A 22,872-nucleotide genomic window follows, 5' to 3' on the forward strand; every position below is an offset into this window, starting at 1 on the left:
TATAATATATTATATATATATATAATATATTATATATATAATATATTATATATATAATATATTATATATATAATATATTATATATATAATATATTATATATATAATATATTATATATATAATATATTATATATATAATATATTATATATATAATATATTATATATGTAATATATTATATATGTATATATAAACAATTATAAATATAAACCCTCTAAAAAATAAAATAATAATATATAAATATACCCAACAAAAAACGATAAAAATACTAAAAGTTAAACTAATATTAAAATAAAGAAAATAAAATTATTAAAAATATGAATACTACAATAGTAGCTATACACATACCAAAACAACAGTTTACTTTTTTTAAAATAAAGTCATTAAAAAAACGTTTATAATTACAATTCTTATTAAAAATGAACATTAAACTGCTAAATAAAACATACTTAATACCATATCCAAATTTGATGTCCACATCTCCAGATTTTTATTCAGTTATTCTTAACTTAAAAAAATAATTCATCTTAAATTCCGCTAGATTCAGTCGACATATTTTAATGATATGCACATATTTATCCCTGATAATATAATACAATACATGTATATATATGCTTTTTGGATTTTTTTTTTGTCCTCTAATATACAATTACAACAACAACAGAGTTCTTATGTGTTACTTGATTAAATGCAATACCCACTTGTATTTAAAGGAACAGTTCACTCAAAAATGAACACAATCAGAGTTGTATTAAATAATATCCGGGCTCTTTCCAGCTTTGTAAAGGTGGGAAAGAATAGTACCTGAGTTTCTGAAGCCCAAAAAAGTGCATCCATCCATCATAAAAGTAATCCATACCACTCCAGGGGGTTAATAAAGACCTTGGAGCGATGCATTTTGTGAAAGAAAAATATCAATTTTTTAAAACTTTATAAACTATAATCAATGGCTTCCCGCAACAGCCGTAAGCGTTCACAAGAGAGACGAGTTCTGGTGGAAGGGTGACTTTAACCCACTGGATTCATATAGATTAGACTACTTTTATAATTATGGATGCATTTTTGGAAGCTTCAAAAACGATGCACTATTCAATGCCGTTACAAAGTTTGGAAAAGCCCGGATATTATTTAATATAACTCTGATTGTGTTCGTCTGAAAGAAGAAAGTCATACACATTGCTTGAGGGTTCATTTTTGGGTGAACTATCCCTTTAACGTAATGGATTACGACAGACAGAAAGTGTTTTTCCACAGTTTTCATAGAGAGGTAGCTGTGGCTCTTCTGAGCGTGTTTCGGTCTACTGGAGGATTTTATGGTAGGGGTGCAGATTGAGGGAAGACGTGAACGTGCGGATGTCCGTTATCATGGTGGCCTTGGCGAGGGCGGGTGAGGCGGGGAGGAAGATCAGCTCTGACACGTTCCCATATGAGGAAGTCTTCGTTTCTGCATCCTGACTCTCGGGGGCAGAACAGGATTGATCATCTCCGTGGGTTTCCTTCTCTTTCTCTCCAAATCCAACCACCTGCACAGATCGTCATTTGGTAAATGTTAACATGATCAGTTTCCTGTCCGATGCACCAAAAATAGTTGTAGTTTTGTTTATATTGGTAATTTTTGACCTTCTCAATGACCCTTTAAAAATTCAAAAGGCTTTTTTTAAATAATAGATTACAATAGAAACAAATAAATAACATACATGTATACTTAGTTTTCTACTGTTTGCGTGCCTGTGCTCCAAGAAAAAGGACACCAGTTCATCTTTGGTGACATCTTTCAGGACTTCAATCTGATGAGTAGAGTAACAATGAGATATTCCCACAGAATAAAGATCATCTCAAATAATGCAGAAGAAACAATAGGAATAGAAATGCACCGACATTAACAATTTGGCTTTTATATAGAACTATTGATAATGTTATATCTGACAAATCAATAAATGTCTTTATTCTTTATGGTTTATTATATTATTATTATTAAATATACAGTTTTAAAATTCTATATTATTTTGTTTAAATAAATAGAACACAAACAAATTGAAATTAGTCATTTTATGTGCTACAGAAATGAAGGCATGAATAAATAAAGACTAATACAAAAAAACATTGGTGATGTAGATTAAATATTTTCAATAAATAAAATGTCAAAAAAAATAATTGTGGTAATGTGTCATTAATATATGAAATAAATAAAATAAATTGTTATTAAAATAAATATAAATAATATTTTTTTAAAATTGAGTTTGCATTTTAATACTTATTAGTTTAACCCTGAGTAATTTTGTTATGTGCTTTTGTCATTTTTTCAGTTTTTTGCGATTTGATATTTCTATATAGCTTTAAAGTTTTTATATTTATGTTTTTATATATCTATATAGCTTAATTTATTTATCTTTTATTACGAAAAGATGAAACAAATACAAAAAATTATTCTTAAATCAGGGTTTCTGCAGCTTTCACCAAGTCAAATTTAAGACTTTTTGAGACCTTAAATTTAAGATGCAGTCACACAATTACTTGCAAAGTAAATTAATTTATTCAAATTGAACAAATCGATAAACTTGCACTTCCTCATGACTCAATCTCACCAGGATTTTGTGAATTGTTTTTGTTGTTGTGATTTTTGCGATCAAAATAATTTTTGTGGTGGTCATTTCCAGAAATTTGCATTTGAATTTTTTTCATAATTAAGATACCACATTTACCATATTATGTATTATGTTAGATGCACAATAGTCACACATGACAATAGAACAAACAAAATACATAAATCTTGTCTATTTTGGTTTAGGAATAACGCAGGATCTCAAAAAAATGCATGTTGATTTTTCATTATATTTAGTAATCGCAGAAACATGAAAAACTGGAGGACTATCAGCTGAAGATACAATCTGTGGTACAATCTGAGAGAGACTCCAATAACACGAAAGCTGATTGGAAAGAAAGAACTACCAATAAAATAAAATAAACATTCTAAAGTGCAGCAGGATTTCAAAGAGCATTAGCGTTACACGGACATAGGAAAATTAAGAGCTGTTTAAAATGATTTAAGACCTAAAACATAATATTTCAGCGAATTTAAATGAATAATAATTTGTTAACATTTATATAGCGCTTTTCTACACTCTAAAAAATGCTGTGTTAAAAATAACCCAAGTTGGGTTGAAAATGGAATAACCCAGCAATTGGGTTGTTTTAACCTAGCAAATGGGTTGTTTTAAGCAAACATTTAACCCAACCGCTGGGTTAAAACAACCCAATTGCTGGGTTAGTCCATTTTCAACGCAACTTAGAGTGACTTATTGTTCAACTTATAATGCGACGGCAGCCATATTCCGCCAGAACGCCCACCACACACCAGCTGATTGGTGGAGAGGAGACGAATCGTATATTATATATATATATATATATGGGGATGATTAGGAGGCCATGATGGACAGAGGTCAATGGGCAAATTCTGCCAGGATGCCGGGGTTACACCCCTACTCTTTATCGAAGGACATCCTGGGAGTGTCAGGACCTTTTTCAAGCCTAAAATTTAGATTTTTGACTTTTTAAGGCCCTGCGGAAACCCTGTAAATAGATTAATGTTAATACTAACAATAAAGTTGGCAAAATAAATAAAATGTTTTACATTTCTATACTTTTTTATCCAAATAAAAAAACAAATCCGCTGAAAACTAAAATCAGTGATTTTCAATGCTACAAGTGAATTTAGTCATCACATTATAATGTACAGTATGACAAATATTACTAAATTAGCGTTTTTAAAGATTAACTTTAAGTGACGGCAAAGATAAATAAAAAAAAGAAGAAATTAGCATGACCAATTATCCAGTATAGGCGGAAGCGATAATCTGTAACACTGGACGATGGTACATTAATAATATTAAAGAACAAGAATATATGGATTGATTTCTCACTTCTTTATTGAGCCTCTCAAAGACATACTGCTGCGTGACCACTTCAAACCAGTTCCTGTCCACTTCGTCCACGAGCTGCGTGTCTTCACACTCCTTCAGCTTGATTAGAGCGCTCACTTGAGTTTGAAAAGCCTCGTCCGACAAGTTAATCATATTCTCCGCAAAGCTGACTAGAAAAGCTTCCATTTTTTCTTCCACAAAGTCAGTGCTACGAGAGTACATGGCAAAAAGAAAATGTTATTGATGTTCACTGAGAAAATGGACTGGAAGATAAACATCTAGTCTTCCACATAAACCTTACCTGAACTTGGTCGCCTGAGTCACGACGGTCACTGAAAAGCCAAGGACACCGGAGGTGTTTCTGCAGATGGGATACACCTGATACCTGAAGGAAGAGTCAAGCAAGATCCGTTGAGGCAGAAACATTTAGACATGGAAAGACAGTCTGAAGGACGGCACTTTATAACTCACCCTAGAGTTTCCTTTGTCCTCAGGAAATCAAAGCAGGGTTCTTCCATGTGCATCTGGCAAACACACACAAAGTGCATTTAGGTATTAAAAAAGAAGGACATTACACATACTTTCAGTTTAAATGACGGCCAAACTCACCACAAGCAGCTCCATTAGCGCATGTTCTCGTAAGTTTTTCAGTCCTGTCTGGAAAAAAACAGCATTACGGTATGTTCCTTACAAATAATCTATGAGAGATTTCAGAAGATCTGAAATACAGTCACATGGTCTACTACCTGATAGTATACTGTGACTTCGGAGTTGGCGTCTGCCGTGTTGAGGGACTGGACTTTACACAAGTGGTGTGTCTGTGGTAACTCCACCACTCGGAACAGGACAGGAGGTGCAGCTGGAGGAGGTTTGTACTGGAGTTTGCTGTGAAACACCAGCATGTATTTGTCAGTAAATAAATTAAATTCATAGAAAAAAAGAGATTCTGTAAATGTAACTAAACTAACAGTTCTCTATTTTTTTTGCGCTTCCTTTTGCACCTCAACCCCCTTAATCTGATTTTCAATTATATCATTTAAATATATAAAATATGTTATTTTTACTTTTAAAAAAAGTAACCTGATAATGTAACGCAGATTACATGTAACATGCTACCTCAAAATGAACACAAAAAATATATATAATTCTGATTAACTTTTTTAAAGGGTTTTTTTTTTTTAAAGTAAATTGAATAAAAATAAAAAGCGATTTTATTGTTATTTTACTTCCAAAAGGTAACTTGATAACGTAACATGCCGTAACACGTTACCTCAACATTAACCAAATTTTTTTCATAAAATACATGTATATAAAATGAACTATTTGTAAATAGAATTGTGTAATTATTCTGATTTAATTAAATTTTACTTCCAAAAAGTAACTTGATAACGTAACGAGCATTACATGTAGCACGCTACCTCAACATTATTACCCAAAAATTATTTTATAAAATACATGTATATAAAAATGTGTAAATAGAATTTTGTAATTATTCTGAATAAATAAAAAGTGATTTCATTTGGTTATTGTACACCCAAAAATTTAACAGATAACGTAACGTGCATAAAATGTAACACTACCTCAACATTATTAACAAAAAATAATTTTATAAAATGAACTATTTGTAAATAGAATTGTGTAATTATTCAGAATAAATAAAAAGGGGATTTTATTTTACGCCCAAAAAGTAACCTGATAACGTAACGCATGTAACACGCTAGCTCAACATTATTAACAAAAATAATTTTATAAAATACATGTATATAAAAATGTGTAAATAGAATTGTGTAATTATTCTGAATAAATAAAAAGCGATTTCATTTAGTTATTTTACGTCCTAAATTTAAACGGATAACGTAACGCGCATTACATGTAACACACTACCTCAACATTATTAACAAAAATAATTTTATAAAATATTTAAAATGAACTATTTGTAAATAGAACTTTGTAATTAATTAGAATAAATAAAAAGTGATTTCATTTTGTTATTTTACATCCATAAAGTAACCTGATAACGTAACGAGTATTACATGTAACAAGCTACCTCAACATTATTACCAATTTTTTTTATAAAATACATGTATATAAAAATTTGTAAATAGAATTTTGTAATTATTCAGAATAAATAAAAAGTGATTTCATTTTGTTATTTTACATCCATAAAGTAACCTGATAATGTAACGCATATAACACGCTACCTCAACATTATTAACAAAAAATTATTTATAAAATATATAAAATTTACTATTTGTAAATAGAATTTTGAAATTATTCAGAGTAAATAAAAAGTGATTTCATTTTGTTATTTTACATCCATAAAGTAACCTGATAACGTAACGAGTATTACATGTAACAAGCTACCTCAACATTATTACCAAAAAATTATTTTATAAAATACATGTATATAAAAATTTGTAAATAGAATTTTGTAATTATTCAGAATAAATAAAAAGTGATTTCATTTTGTTATTTTACACCCAAAAATTAAACAGATAATGTAACGCGCATTACATGTAACACGCTACCTCAACATTATTAACCAAAAATGTATTTTATAAAATATATAAAATTAACTATTTGTCAATAGAATTGTGCAGTTATTCTGAATAAATAAAAAGTGATTTTATTTGGCTATTTTACGTCCAAAAAGTAACCTGATAACGTAACGCATGTAACACGCTAACTCCACATTATTAACAAAAATAATATGATAAAATATATAAAATTAACTATTTGTAAATAGAATGGTGTAGTTATTCTGAATAAATAAAAAGCGATTTCATTTTATTTTATGTCCAAAAATTAAACAGATAACGTGACGCGCATTACATGTAAAAGACTACCTCAACATTATTAACAAAAAATAATTGTATAAAATATATAAAATTAACGATTTGTAAATAGAATTGTGTAATTATTCTGAATAAATAAAAAGTGATTTTATTTGGTTATTTTACATCCAAAAAGTAACCTGATAATGTAACGCATGTAACACACCAACTCAACATTATATAACATAAAATAGTTAAATTATAACAAATTTAAAAAGCAGCCAACTTACTCTATAAAATACTGCAGAAATTCCTTGGCTTCCTGTTTGTGCAGAAATTGTACAAAAATGAGTGATTATATGAGTGAGTAATAACTTGCTCAAAAGGACATAAATCGTCAAGAAGACTCACAGCGCTTGTGAAGTTTCCTTGTACGAGTCCTTCGATGTATAACTCCGCCTTGAAGCGATTCACAAAGTCCATGAGATCCGCCACACTGACGTCTGCCATGATGGCTTCATACTTCTGCATCACAGACCAGCGATGGTGCTCCAGGATCTGCAGTCGAACATCTCTGAAACACAGTTAAGTCTTCATTTGAATGGAATGATCCAATGATGTGGTTTGAGATCTGCGATTACCCACTTTCCGAGTCGATCTGGGTTGATGAGGATGATGTAGTAGGTTTTCTTCAGCTGCTCGGTGAACATGCCAAACACATCTGGAGAGGCGCTGAAGTCGGTCAGGTGGTCCACGATCAGGTTTAGAAGCAACTAGAGAATAACAGAAACTGGCAGAATTGGTTTCATTTAAAGTGGACTCAAAAAGAATCAAAGACAGTGTTCAACTCACAGGCAGTTTGTGGTTGAATCCTTTGAGTCTGATGAACAGGCCATGGTCTCCGGGAATTAACTGATACTCCAGCTGAGCCACTTCGGCATCGTATGCCGGCTCCGCCAGATTATGAGCCAGAATATTCACAAACAGATCAAACAGGACCAGACTGAGAGAGGAACGAGACAATTCACAGCGTCCATTTAAAATGTGACGGATTGGTTTGGCAAGTAGAAAGATTCTATTAGTTGAGGAACAACTCACTTTTTCGGCGATTCCTGTATGAATGGAGTGAGCAGCTGGAAGCGTGCATAAACTGAAAATATAGACATCATTACGGATCTTATTTTGGGTTTATCTCATTGGGTTTCTCTCATTATTATGGTACCTTTGGGTATCTTGAACTTGTTGTCCTTTCTGAACCACAGCCGGCCTCTCTCTGTGTCCATTACTTTGACGGGGAAATCCGTGTCAGGGCAGTCTGATGTTCTGAGGGTGAAATCCGTGGCTGTGGACGGGTAAGAACAGAGACGTGAAAACTGCTGTAGAGAAAGCAATGAACAGCCAGTGAATGGAATGGGAACTGACCTATGAACTTGTTCTCAGCTGGGAGGTGAAGGTCAGGGTTCAGCGGGAAGTCTCCGGCCCAAAGGTCACGGTATTCTTGTGGGATATCTGTGTAGGTATAACACTTCATGATTAAGTCACAAATAATAAACTGATGTGTGAGACATCGTTGCCATATCGATTATCAGCCGTTATTATAATTTACATTATTTATTTATTTTTGCTACTTATTTTTTATTGGATTTTGGTAGGAACACAAGAAATACATGTAACATAAATGAGAAAAATAACTTCTAATCTGTCCGTTCGTCCGTCCATCCATCCATCTATCATCCATCCATCAACTATCCATCATCCATCCATCCATCCATCCATCTATCCATCCATCAACTATGATCCATCCATCCATCCATCCATACATACATACATACATACATCAACTATTATCCATCCATCCATTATCCATTCACCCATCCATCCAACTATCTATCATCCATTCATCCATCATCCATACATACATCAACTATCATCAATCCATCCATCATCCATTCACCCATCCATCCAACTATCTATCATCCATCAACTATTTATCATCCATCCATCCATCATCCATACATACATCAACTATCATCAATCCATCCATCATCCATTCACCTATCCATCCATCCATCAACTATCTATCATCCATCCATCCATCCATCCATAAACTATCCATCATCCATCCATCTAAACATCCATCAAAACATCCATCCATCTATCCATCAACTATCTATCATCCATCGATCCATCCATCCATCAACTATCATCCATCCATCCAAACATCCATCCATCCATCTATCATCCATCCATTCACTATCTATCATCCATACATACATCCATCAACTATCATCCATCCATCCATCCATCCATCCAAACATCCATCCATCCATCAACTATCTATCATCCATCCATCTATCACCCATCCATCCATCTATCATCCATTCACCCATCCATCAACTATCTACCATCCATCTATCCATCCATCCATCCATCCATCTATCTATCCATCCATCAACTATCATCCATCCAAACATACATCCATCAACTATCATACATCCATCCATCTATCATCCATCTATCTATCATCCATCTATCTATCATCCATTCACCCAACCATCAACTATCATCCATTCACCCATCCATCAACTATCGATCTATCTATCTATCTATCTATCTATCTATCTATCTATCTATCTATCTATCTATCTATCTATCTATCTATCTATCTATCTATCTATCTATCTATCTATCTATCTATCTATCTATCTATCTATCTATCTATCTATCTATCTATCTATCTATCTATCTATCTATCTATCTATCTATCTATCTATCTATCTATCTATCTATCTATCTATCTATCTATCTATCTATCATCCATCCATCAACTATCATCCATCCAAACATACATCCATCAACTATCATACATCCATCTATCATTCATCCATCCATCCATCAATCTATCTATCATCCATCCATCTGTAAGATTACAAATTTATACATTGTTATATCAATGGTAGGTTCCAATGTAATAGAATATATCTGAAAACATTATCTATATTTGTGTTTTACATTTTGAAGTAAACTGGAGGAAATTCTAAGGAGATTACGTCAGGCTGTGTAAGTGGTTGAGACATTAAGTCTTTTGTCTTTATGCATTTTCCTGACTATTTACCATGACAAGTTTTGAGCAATACTGCCGGAGTGATTGGATTAGAATCTATGCATTTGAATGGCACTGTTATGCTGATTAAATCTGGACGAGAGACACAGTTATGTAGGGTGTGTCCTTTTTACCTATACAACATTTGCATTGTATTGTTCAGAGTGTCCCCTCCTCTGCTGTATAACCCCTCCCCCTTTGGAATGTATATAACCTATCAGGTATACTGTTAAATCAGACTGTTTTCGGGTGACCTGCAGCACAGAGAGTTCTCATTAAAAGAATAACTTCTGTTTGATCCCGACGTCTCCTGGTCTCTACTTCAAGAAACAACAGAGGTTCACAACACATCCATCACTAAATTATTGTAGCATTTAAAAATATTTATAGTTATAGAATTTTAAATTGGCCATTTATCGATTATCTGTGATAAAATCATCTATATCAGCCAAGATTTTAATACTCTATTCCTATTATATCATATCCAACAAATATAAAAAGCAGTGAAATTAATATCTTTTAATAATATTGGTTATCATCTAACAGTCCCTGACAGAATTTGAACGTCTGTGCATCCCTAAAAAAATAAAGCCAAACCCTTCCCGAATCTACTGTTGTAGTTTACCTTCAACACTGTACTGCGTCCCAAACCACTTCTCCTTTAGCGGACAGAGACCATCATGTTTGGGTGACAGCAGTAATATGTTGGCCGTCACTGGGGTCAAGAGTGTCAAAGCATCTAAGATGACCTTCAACAACAGATATATCAGATTAAACATCAGAACAGCGGTCATCAAATATTGAGCATAGCTAGTTTAGTCCAAAAGACAATGCCATGCCTCTGGGTTGTATTCAAACATAAGCTGGTCTCCACAGAGGAAGTCCTCTTTTGGGAAAAGTTGCATGTTCTCGCACATGTTCGCCACAAACTCAATTGGTTCCGTCTGGTACAAAAAACATAAATATGAGAGTTGAAGGCCTGCGACTGTTCCATCTACGAATTTAGATGAATCAAGAGAATGAGGGCAAAACAAGTCACCTGCTCCTGATAGTGAAACTCATTAGCTTCAATCTTTTGGACTTCCTCATAGATCCTGAGAAAACATTGAGGTTTTTGTTTTTGTATTTAATAAAATCAACTCTTAAATATAAAGGTCCGTCAGAGATCACTTTCTTCTCAAGAAACATTTTTACTGTCAAAAGGTTTTCCTATAACAGGCTGTGAAATCTTGTTTGTTTTTTTCTAAGTCAATGATTTGCTGCCCACCTCTGCTGAGGTCCAATGGACTGAAGCATCTTCAGGTACTGGAAGATTATATGAATGACCTAAAACCACAATAAACATTTCATTATTACGATATGAGGAATAAGAGGATTCAAAGTAACCACATAAAGTACTCAATTGAGCCAACATGAAGGGTTTCTTCAGACCTGGAAGAAGTTCTGGAAGCCCTCGTCGCTCAGGGTGACTGAAACGCTGAAGATGGAGTAAGTGGTGTTCTGATCGAAACCCGACTCACTGTTTCCTCCAAACAGACCCATAGCCCAGCACCTTCAAATGCAGAGCATTTCGTCTCATCTCATTTGATTCAAACGGATTCATCAGCGATCAGTTGAAGTATCAACAGAAAGTCAAACTCACCTCTTTCTGAGTAAAGACAGAACACTTCCAGCTCCTTCATGACCAATCAGCCAGGAAATGTAATGCAGGGGTTTCACTCTACATCCCAACCATGTACAAAGATAAACACTCTTTATTGCCATCAGCCTAATGCAAACTTGTGCTATTAAGCCATGTTATCCTGGTTAAGAAGCTTGGTGGCCACCAGAATCTCATGCTAGAGTATACTTCACTATCTTGGCCTCAGAAGTGTAAGACACTTTTACATGGTGGATAGATTCTGACAGCTGTCAGGATGTGTTACTGACCTGTAATTTTTGCCTTGAGGTGGAAGAGCCCAGCTGATGGTCAGCGCATGAACCTTTCTCACTGGCACCACTGTAAATGCCACATATAGTTATGAAAGCTTCCAAATGTCTACACATGAGTAGACTTAGATTTGAGAGGCACTGAATCATAAATAATACAGGGCAGCTGGAAAGTATTAACAGCGCTTCACTTTTTCCACGTTTTAAATTCATTATTTTCCTCAAATTTCTACAAACAATACCCCATAATGACAACGTGAAAGAAGTTTGAAATCTTTGCAAATGTATTAAAAAATAATGTACATAAGTATTCACAGCTTTTGATCAATACTTTGTTGAGGGACCAATTACAGTCTCAAGTCTTTTAGAGTATGATGCTACAAGCTTGGCACATCTATTTTTGGGCAGTTTCTTCCATTCTTCTTTGCAGGACCTCTTAAACTCCATCAGGTTGGATGGGGAGCGTCGGTGCACAGCCATTTTCAGATCTCTCCAGAGATGTCATTCTGGTTCAAGTCTGCACTCTGGGCCACTCAAAGACATTCAGAGAGTTGTCCTATAGCCACTCCTTTGTTACCTTGGCTGTGTGCTTAAGGTCGTTGTCCTGTTGGAAGAGGTCCTTCGCCCTAGTCTGAGGTCCAGAGCCAGGTTTTCATCAAGGATGTCTCTGCACATTGCTGAAATCATCTTTCCCTCGATCCCGACTAGTCTCCCAGTTCCTGCCACTGAAAAACATCCCCACAGCATGATGCTGCCACCACCATGCTTCACTGTAGGGATGGTATTGGCCAGGTGATGAGCTGTGCCTGGTTTCCTCCAAACATGACACTTGCCATTCAGTTGAATTTTGTTTCTCCTGGTCTGAGAGTCCTTCAGGTGCCTTTTGGCAAACTCCAGGCAGGCCGTCATGCGCCTTTTACTGAGGAGTGGCTTCCGTCTGGCCACTCTACCATACAGGCCTGATTGGTGGAGTGCTGCAGAGATGGTTGTTCTTCTGGAAGGTTTTCGTCTGTCCACAGAGAAACGCTGAAGCTCTGTCAGAGTGACAATCGAGTTCTTGGGCACCTCCCTGATTATGGCCCTTCTCCCCCGATCGCTCAGTTTGGCCTGAGCTCAATTTTGAGTGTCATGGCAAAGGCTGTGTATGTATATTTATGTACATGTGATTTTTTTAATTTTTTTTTATTTTTAATATATTTGCAAGATTCGCAAAGATTTCAAACAAACTTCTTTCACTTTGTCAATTTGGGGTATTGTTTGTAGAATTGAGGGGAAAAAAATGAATTTAATCCATTTTGGAATAAGGCTGTAACATAAAGTGTAGAAAAAGTGAAGCGCTGTGAATACTTTCCGGATGCACTGTATATTAAGATATTAAGATAAGATATTCAGTATGAACTCAGTATGTTGTTAGCATAAACTTAAACCTACGTGATTAAAATAAATTATGTTTAATTATATTATTTAAATAGATTTATATAAATATATTATTTTATTTAAATGTAATTGCAAATATAAAACATTTTTTAAATATTGAATTGAGTTTTAATAATTTTTATAAAAATAGAATATATTATTTAATTATTATATTTTAATTTAATTTTAAATATAAAAACAATAATTTAATTAATTTATCAAAAGTGAGTTCATTTAAATTATAATAATTTATTAAATGTATTAAAATATGCTTTTATTATATCCACTTTATAAAAAATAAATGTTGTCATTTTATTTTCAAATATACCTTTGATATCATTATATATATATATATATATAGATAGATAGATAAAATTAGATAAAAGATAGATAAAAAGATAGATAAAATTAAAATAAATTATTGTTATTTTTTATGTTTATTTTATTATTATAATTATAAGTAGAAGTAGTAATTATTTTTATATATATATATATATATATATATATATATATATATATATATATATATATATATATATATATATATATATATATATATATATATATATATATATAAAAATAATTACTACTACTACTTATAATTATAATAATAAAATAAACATAAAAAATAACAATAATTTATTTTAATTTTATCTATTTAATTTAATTTTCAATAAAAAAACGAAACTAAACAAAACAAACATTACTTTATAAGATATTTTAAAATATGTTTTCATAATAATATTATATTAAAATATATTTCTAAATAATTATTATTATCATATAAATGATTAATATAGATTGATAATATTAATATAAACAATAAAAATTATTTATATTTAATTTTGTTTTATTACATATTTCTTTTAATGTAAATAGATATTTAAAATATTACATTAAATTAAAGTTCAATTTAGCCTTGTAAAAAGATTCTAGGTAACCAAACTGACAATTTATACAATCTGAAAACCAATACTACCTCTGTAAAGCTTGTTGAAATCTGGGGTATCAAATGGACCCTGAAGGTCTGAAAAATCCGCCCGAGGCTGGCCACTGTGGGGGAAAAATGAAAATAAATAACATAAATAAATCCTGGGTGACATAAATGGCAAGAAATATGACTGTTTAGCATACATACTTGTTTGGGATCTTAATAAAGATCTCTCGCACCCATTCTTCCAGGGTATCAAGTGGCTCTATGAGGATAACGTTTCCAAAAATTAGACCCATGATGTAAATATGAGGATAGCACTGTATATATTAATTCAGAGACCAATGATTTATTCTCATTACCTCTGGACTGCACAGCGAGCGTCATGTAATGGGCAGAGTAATATCTTCTCCAGAACTCTCTCAGACGCTCATAAGTGTTGATATTCTTCTCTCTGGGCTCGTTTTTCAGTGTTTGAGCATTTCCTGGTGAAATATCAAGAGATCAACAAATATTATGGCCATCATTCTCTTGTTTGGCATAATCTCAGAATATGATGAACATGTGACTGACCCCAGAAGAACTTGCTCATCGGATGACTGGCTTTTGCTAAACTTCCAAACAGAATCTCTTTGCGGTTAGAGTCTAATGGTCGGGCCATCTGGTACTCTGTTCAAAAGAATTGAGCTACATTACATTTCATTTTGGCTAGCGTCAAAAGTGCAGTTTTTTGTGACGTGTTTTTACTGACCACTGTCTACGGCCTCCACCTCCCTGTCCACTGCATCGGGAATCATCAGGGGGCAGATGAAAAACTGCGCCCACCTGTGGACAAGTGCAGGTTTTTAAAGGGGCAGCTCACCATTAAATAAAGATGTGAGTGATAATTGAATATTTAGCTCACCTATCCAGTGCTTCTTGGAAGTATTTCCTCTGAACGTCAAATTGGAAGATGGTCCGCTCGCAGTCCGTGGAGGCGTTGTCACTTCCTCCATGTTTTTTCAGGAACGCATCAAAGCCATTTTCGGCCGGGTACTTCTCACTGCCCATGAAGACCACTGGGAAAATAACATAGTGTGAATAAAATGGAAATTAAAAGGTAAGAATAAAATAAATGAACCATTGCTGTCAATCCACGCACTGTGCTCGAGGAAATGGGCGAGACCAGGTAGATCCGCAGGGTCACTGAAGCTTCCCACGCTGATACAGAGCGCAGCTGCAGACTGAGAGAACATAGAACATGTTTTGTATTATATATATTTAAAAATAAAGTAACAGGACAGAACTGACAGTCACCTGTTTCTCTGAACGGCAATTCTTCTTTCTCGCTTCACTGCATTTATTCACGTCATTCCCGTCTTCATCAGCACTCTCATGGTCAACATTCTCTTCCTCACGGGAATCTTCCTCCTCTTCGTCAGCCGGCTCTTTGCTGCTCTCTGATTGGGTGAGGTCTGATATGAGTAGTGCTTTGAGTCCATTGCTCAACTCAATGTACCTGGAAAAGGTTTAATTATTTAATGTCAGAAAAGAAAAAGGATTTTAAAAAAAAGATAAATGTATTATAATAAAAAACATTTATAATAATAATTGAATGAAAAAATATATTTAAATACATTTTATTTCTAAAAATACTATAATAAATAACATGAATAAATACAACTATAATAAATAAAAACGAATTTACTTAAAATACAGTTTAATAAAAAAAATTATATTTATAATTCTATACAAACATACATTTGATAATAATTAAATATAAATAAAAGAAAATTACAACAATTTATAAAATATTCTTAATTTTATTTTTTAAATATACACTTGATACTATAATTTCATATAAAAACTAATAAATAATAATTTCCTAAAAATGTATTTATTTAATATACTTTAAATAATATAACTAATATAAATATAAAATAATAATATAAAATATTAAACTTCAATTATAAATAATAATATAATATTAGTAAATTATTATAATTAATGAATTATTAAATTCATAATAACAATCATATTTTTTTAAATGTATAATTGAATTTGTTTAATATAAATGTGATAATATAATAAAAATAAATACAAACTAATATCCAAAATAATCATTTACATTATTAAAAAGTATTCAAATATGGTTTAAATATGATTTATTAATAATAATAATAATAATAATAATAAGTATATGTGAACTATAAAAAATATATTTATAAATTTAATATTATCATAATAATGCTTAATATAAAGACTGATGGTATCAATATGACAGTTGTTGTTATTAATTACTATATATATATATATATATATATATATATATATATATATATATACACACCGATCAGGCATAACATAACTAATATTGTGTTGGTCCCCCTTTTCCAAAAACAGCCCAAACCCATGAAGGCATGGACTCCACTAGACCCCTGAAGGTGTGCTGTGGTATCTGGCACCAAGATGTTAGCAGCAGATCCTTTTAGTCCTGCAAGCTGCGAGGTGGGGCCTCCATGGATCAGACTTGTTTGTTCAGCACATCCCACAGATACTCAATTGGATTGAGATCTGGGGAATTTGAAGGCCAAGTCAACACCTCAAACTCATTGTTGTGCTCCTCAAACCATTCCTGAACCATTTGTGCTTTGTGGCAGGAGCATTATCTGCTGAAAGAGCCACAGCCACCAGGGAATACCGTTTCATGAAAGGCTGTACACGGTCTGCAATAATGCTTAGGTAGGTGGTACGTGTGGAAGTAACATCCACATGGATGGCAGGACCCAAGGTTTCACAGCAGAACATTGCCCAAAGCATCACTGCCTCCACCAGCTTGCCTTCTTCCCATAGTGCATCCTAGTGCCATGTGTTCCCCAGGTAAGTGATGCACACGCACCCGGCCATCAACGTGATGTAAATGAAAACGAGATTCATCAGACCAGGCCACCTTCTTCCATGGCTCCATGGTCCAGATCGGATGCTCACGTGCCGACTTTAGGCGCTGGACAGGGGTCAGCATGGGCACCCTGACTGGTTTGCGGCTATGCCGCCCCATACGCAACAAACTGCGATGCTCTGTGTATTCTGACACCTTTCTATCAGAACCAGCATTAACTTCTTGAGCAATTTTAGCTACAGTAGCTCGTCTGTTTGATCGGACCACACGAGCCACCCTGTCGCCGGTTCACCACTGTTTCTTCCTTGGAGCACTTTTGATAGACACTGACCACTGCAGACCGGGAACACCCCAGATAGCAATGAGTCGGCGGACCACCGGCGGTGATCCGGCGGCTGTAGAAGCGTCAGAATTGCGTAATCGCAAACACGTTTGACGGCGCACCGCCGGCGGCAGCCGCTTTTTAAAAGCGGCAGCCGGCTTCCTACCGCCTTCGTACCGCCGCCGGCCCGCAGGCAAACCGCCGTTCCGCCGCCTTTATACCAGAAGGCGGCCCGGCGGAGGCAAACGCTTTTTTCGAACGATCTGCCTCCGCTTATTGTGTAATAAATAATATATATATTTATTTATTATTCATATATTTGTAACATGCAGTTTATGATGGATAATAATTGAACAAACCAGATAAATTCCCATTTGGCATTTTTATTCCACATTTCAAAGTACATTAACTATCAATGATACAAGATAATATAAATTAAATATAACAGACAATAAATAAGCTTAAATAGGCCTATAAATAACAAAAAACATTTTTACTAAAGAACCTGCATGTTTCCAATTAAATTTTGGTTTAAAAAAAAAAAAAACAGCCTTACAAGCAAATTATAACACTTACAATATTTGTTAATAACAAATAGGTCAGCTCTGGGATGAAAAGAATTACCATTAAATATTATATCAAATAATGAGGATATTTGGTACCAAAGAATGTGCAGGATACCAAATAAATCGAGGTATAACATCACATTTAACAAGCCATTTCTAACAATAGCATAAATGGTAATAATTTAGAGTAAAGCTCTGGAGAAGAATAGAACAGTAGTAGAACAGAACATTATAACAAGCCTGACTATGGGTTCTCCGGTTTTCCCCGACCTCCAGAATGAGGCAGCGCAAATTGGCTTATCTTCAGTGATTTCTTGTGCGCCTATATAAAGGACAAACAACCTCGCCATCCCATATCTATCCAAGGAGCTGCCTTCAAGGCAGGGTCACAGGGAATAAAAAAAAAGTAATTTCCACAGTGAACAGTGTGGATTGGGTGAGTGTAGCCTGAAACTTCTGGCTTCTTTAGGGGTCTTGATGTTACTGACTGCAGGATAAAGAAAGGGTTCCAGGTGTCAGTAGTCAGCCTAGGTGTAAGAGGTCGGCTGTGGGTCCCTCTCAGCTGTGCGGCGTCTTTTTCCACCTTCACGATCAGATGCTCCTTTCAGGTAACGCATAGCGCTAACCTGGACCGCCTCATCAGTGGCATCCTGGGTTGCCGGGTTCTTCCGGATGGCTCCTGTAGAAAATACAGATCTGTCATTCCATGTGAATGTCATAAGGCCACACACATCTACTTAAATATATAACAAATTTATATATTTATATATATATTACTTTGAACAATGGTCTTCAGGAACATGTCTCTAAAACATGCTTTATCCCCTACACCCGTCCAGGTTGTATTAATGGAAAGGTGATTAGAGAAGATACTCTAAAGCATTCGCCACACGGTTGTCTTTAGGTCCCTCCCACATTTGATTGCCAAAAACCGAAGCTGAAAATACAAAAAAGTGTTACAAATTACATATCTCTGAAGCTTCTCATACATAAATATAAAAATGTGACAGGCTGTGATTCAGACTGTAGAATATGCAGTGTACAATCTTAAATTTTACTTTTTAGATTACCCTACAGCATTATAAACAAAATCAGCACACTTACTGGAGCTCTTTATCCTGCCTCAAACTGTTGTCAAGCAACGCCAAATGGGTTGTCTAGGGGGAGTAACAGACCCCCTGGCAGGGATAACTCTCCAAAAGACACATTGGCACTGAAATGTTGCAGCATAGTGTCCATTTTGTTGTCCATGCTATGCACAACATCGCCAAACTCTCCAAGACGTCGCAGCATTAGGGTCTGATCTGCACCTACAGGGGTTCACAGAATAAAAGAATAAAGCAGTCAGTCCTGGTCCCTCAACTACTAAACTATGACATTTACAACTAGGTCTACTACATGTACAGGTGGCCCCAGTGGGAATTAAACCAACAACCACAGGTGTTGTTTGCAAGTTGTACCTGATTGCCCAGTACGAGCAAACGTCGTCAACATTGTCCCAACTTGCTTCACCTGCTCATGAAGTGAGCCGCTGTCATCCGAAGCTACAAAATGAAAGGCATTTGGTAATTTTGGACCTACATCACAGTCAAAAAAGTAAAATTTAAGAAAGAGTGCATGTTCTCACCTGCTCGTGCATTGCTTTCCCTCAGGGCTTGGTTCTCATTCTGGAAATCTACATAAAAAATATTTTATTTTAATTATATATATATATATATATATATATATATATATATATATATATATATATATATATATATATATATATATATATATATATATATATATATATAACAACAACTACAGGCACAATTTTCCATACTGTTAAAGTTTCCAACATCTGCAATTTCCTGTTTGTCCATCTCAACTCCTTTCAATATTCTTCTCCTTATAGCCCAGTAACTAGACATTGTGACTAACAATTTATTTACCTTGAAAGCCGAAACGATTGTCCAACAATAGGTCTCTTGGATGAAGATAACCGATTGTGCTCTGGTCAAGGTATCTGCAAGAAAATGTGAACAAAACCGCATTGTTAACGTTAAATACAGAATATACAGTAGCTATGCTGTGGGGGGAAAAACTGGTCAGCCAAATGTGGAACAGTAAAATGTATTCATTCAGTGTAGTGATTCAAGTAAACTGCATTGTCCTCAAACATAATAAGTACAGCAGTTCAGAGAAATAACTCATAAATGACCTTAAATGCTAGAAGAACAGTAGCAACACAGCACATGTTAGCTAACACTTGCTAAAACTGACCTAACGTTAGCAGCATGCTTGTTCGGACTAACAAAATAATTTAAATAACCTATATACATCATTCTGTTTTGTTAGAAAACACCAAAAGTTAAACTTAAGTCTTTCTAGATGTAAAGCTTTGGCTAACTTACCTACAGTAGCTAGATACATTTTAACATGTAGAACATGCTTGAACTCAGTGTGTAAAAAAGGCGAAACAGCACGTGTTAGCTAACACTGTGTATTGTGCACTATATCAGCGTGCGTGTCTGAACAAACTAATTAAAACAACCTACCGGTATAGCTATACATCAAAAATGAACATAATATTGTGTGACACAAAAAGGAAACATGTACTTACTTAAACGCTCGTAGTCGAGGATATTTTCTGATCTCCTCTCTTCAAATACTAAAACCATGTGATGAGCGGCCGCTGTTGGTAAATCTGTATGTTTTACCGGTTTGTCTTCCGTCTTTTTTAAGTATACTGCCCCTCTCGGCCGGTGGAGGTACTTCTCTGTTTTTTTTTATTTTATTTTTATTTAAATTAGTACATGTATAGACAAGTACAATACAAAAAGTACAATGAGAGAAAAATAAAAATAATAAAGCATTGTGGTACAGTTCCGAATATGTAGAACAAAGAATAACAACAAATGTAACACTGTATATAAAATAAATAATAAAAATAAGAATTCTGAGATAGAAAATACTTTATAATATTAAGGCAGTCACATGAAATTGAAAAGCTTTCAGGTTTCTGTTTTTGTAAGCTTTTTGTTTTGCGACCTCATGTTTGAGAGGGTTTCAAATATTGTAAAAATCAGCTTTATAAGAGGTAATATTAGAGGGCTTCTTTTGAGTTATTCTTGTCTTATGAATGTAGAATTTTTCCTAAATAATTAATAATATATTTTTGTTTTTCAGAAAAATATGGGTTTTGAAAACAAAGTAAAATGTCATGAAGTTAGTTCTAATTTTTTGTCATGTCTATTTTAAAGTCAGTCCAAAAAGAAATAGAAAAAAGGCCAATACAAAAATAAGTGTTATCCTAAAATGAACTTTCAAACTTTCTTAACCCTCCTATTATGCTAAAAAAAAAAAAAGTATTAGCCTACATCCATTATGGGTCAAATTGACCAACACTGTTTAAACACACTCGACATGCAAATAATCAAGTGAAAATTTAAATGTAATTTCCTAAACCTAACCTTATCATGGAATCAAGAGTCAAGAATCTGTTATAAACCCTAATGGCTTTGGAGCAAAAAAAACTAATATTTGATATAATTCACATATAGGCTATTATGATTTTATAATCGCTTCAAATGTGAGAACTAGTTAAAATGCTGTCAGTTCCACTCTATTTCCCAACAAGCCAAACATAGCCAACGTGGCTGGTCGAATTTGAGAGTAGAAATCCTTGTATTTCACAGCGGCTTGCCGCCAGCCGGCCGCGGTCCATTAGGCGGAGGCAACCGCCAGAGAAAATGAAGCCGGCGGCCCGCCGGCTAGTCGGCCGCGGCATCTCGCAAGAAATGGGAGTGACGTATTCGGCGGCAAACGTTTCATCACCGCCAGCGGGACGCACCTATAGCCGACAGCTTAGGGCCGGCGGCAAAAAGAAGCCGTGCCGATATTTTTTGCTATCTGGGACCCCACAAGAGCTGCAGTTTTGGAGATGCTCTGACCCAGTCGTCTAGCCATTACAATTTGGCACTTGTCAAACTCGCTAAAATCCTTACACTTGCCCATTTTTCCTGCTTTTAACAACTTAGGGGACAAAATGTTCACTTGTTGCCTAATATATCCCACCCTCCCGAGCTCGGGCCGATTACTACATGCTATCTGGGAATTTGGCCCTTGTTAAACTCGCTCAAATCCTTACGCTTGTAATATATTATTGTTGTTGTTGATATTTTTTTATTATAGAGCTAAATATGTCTTGTTACCTGTATTTTTTCGGGTCGCTTGGTGATTTGACGATTATCGGGTCACTCTGATCAGCCTCTGCGACTCCGTCTGTTACGGGCAGGGAGACTCGTGGTGGAGGTTCTCCGCTCTCTGGACCGGACACTTCACAGGCAGATCCACTGGACGTTTTAGCTTTATTCGTTTGGGGCATTTTGAATCAAACACGGTGCGTACAACAAACCAGACCTGTTAGAGTCCAAACACAGGCGTAACATGATTGACACCTGTCACGAATACACTTTACATCCTCTACTAAAACTCCATTAGCTAGTCCCATCAGGACAGGCGATATGACAACACAGCACTAAAACGTTTTACTAATTAAACTCCTGCATATGATACAATTAAATAACATACCTTCCTTTCTGCTGAGGAATGGATTACTGACGGTAACGCTGATGTTGAGCACACCCAATACACTGAAATCTCATTGGCTGACACACAGTGGCATAAAAACAAGCGCCTGTGTGATTGGTCAAGCCAACCGGCGCTGTGAACAGGTTGATCTGGTATAAAAAACTAGACAAATTACAAAAGCACATAACAAAATGACTAAAACTTAAACTAAAATATAAAAATACAATGTAATTCAATATTAATAAATACTACATTAGTATATAAACAATAGGCTACTAAAATAGCACTGCTACAGATATTCAAATAACAAAATCACAGAAGGCTATCCGTTGTTTAATATATGACCGTGAATTAAGGTTGTTTAATCTTTTAACACTGAACTTATAAGGATAAGTAAAGTTTCTCTTGTGAATTTTGAGTAAATATAGTGTCAAATAAGTTATCATTTCAGCAATTTTTGTTT

General features: G+C 34.5%; 1 protein-coding gene and 1 long non-coding RNA gene across 2 annotated transcripts; both read right to left on the bottom strand.

Moving 5' to 3' along the window:
• Nucleotides 1-333: 333 nt before the first annotated feature.
• nrd1b (nardilysin b (N-arginine dibasic convertase)) lies at nt 334-22,493 on the bottom strand. The gene is made up of 31 exons (XM_079807846.1): nt 22,410-22,493; nt 22,031-22,238; nt 15,368-15,569; nt 15,213-15,294; nt 14,976-15,129; nt 14,823-14,896; nt 14,645-14,740; nt 14,434-14,556; nt 14,279-14,336; nt 14,120-14,193; nt 11,725-11,794; nt 11,438-11,515; nt 11,227-11,347; nt 11,063-11,121; nt 10,835-10,889; nt 10,635-10,739; nt 10,421-10,544; nt 8,115-8,201; nt 7,915-8,034; nt 7,791-7,842; nt 7,545-7,695; nt 7,338-7,465; nt 7,104-7,266; nt 6,983-7,014; nt 4,665-4,803; nt 4,528-4,575; nt 4,390-4,442; nt 4,220-4,303; nt 3,919-4,126; nt 1,696-1,785; nt 334-1,521 (listed from the first exon to the last, which is right to left on the bottom strand). Exons 2-31 carry the CDS (start codon nt 22,201-22,203, stop codon nt 1,297-1,299), a joined length of 3,228 nt encoding a protein of 1,075 aa, XP_079663972.1. The 5' UTR covers nt 22,204-22,238; nt 22,410-22,493; the 3' UTR covers nt 334-1,296.
• Nucleotides 17,636-20,642, bottom strand: LOC307120707. The gene is made up of 7 exons (XR_013815847.1): nt 20,440-20,642; nt 19,769-19,842; nt 19,465-19,512; nt 19,298-19,381; nt 18,942-19,147; nt 18,615-18,774; nt 17,636-18,516 (listed from the first exon to the last, which is right to left on the bottom strand). It is a non-coding gene; the product is annotated as an uncharacterized lncRNA (long non-coding RNA).
• Nucleotides 22,494-22,872: the final 379 nt, after the last annotated feature.

Source organism: Gobio gobio (assembly GCF_949357685.1).
Source record: "Gobio gobio genome assembly, chromosome: 24".
Taxonomy (NCBI): Eukaryota; Metazoa; Chordata; class Actinopteri; order Cypriniformes; family Gobionidae; genus Gobio; species Gobio gobio.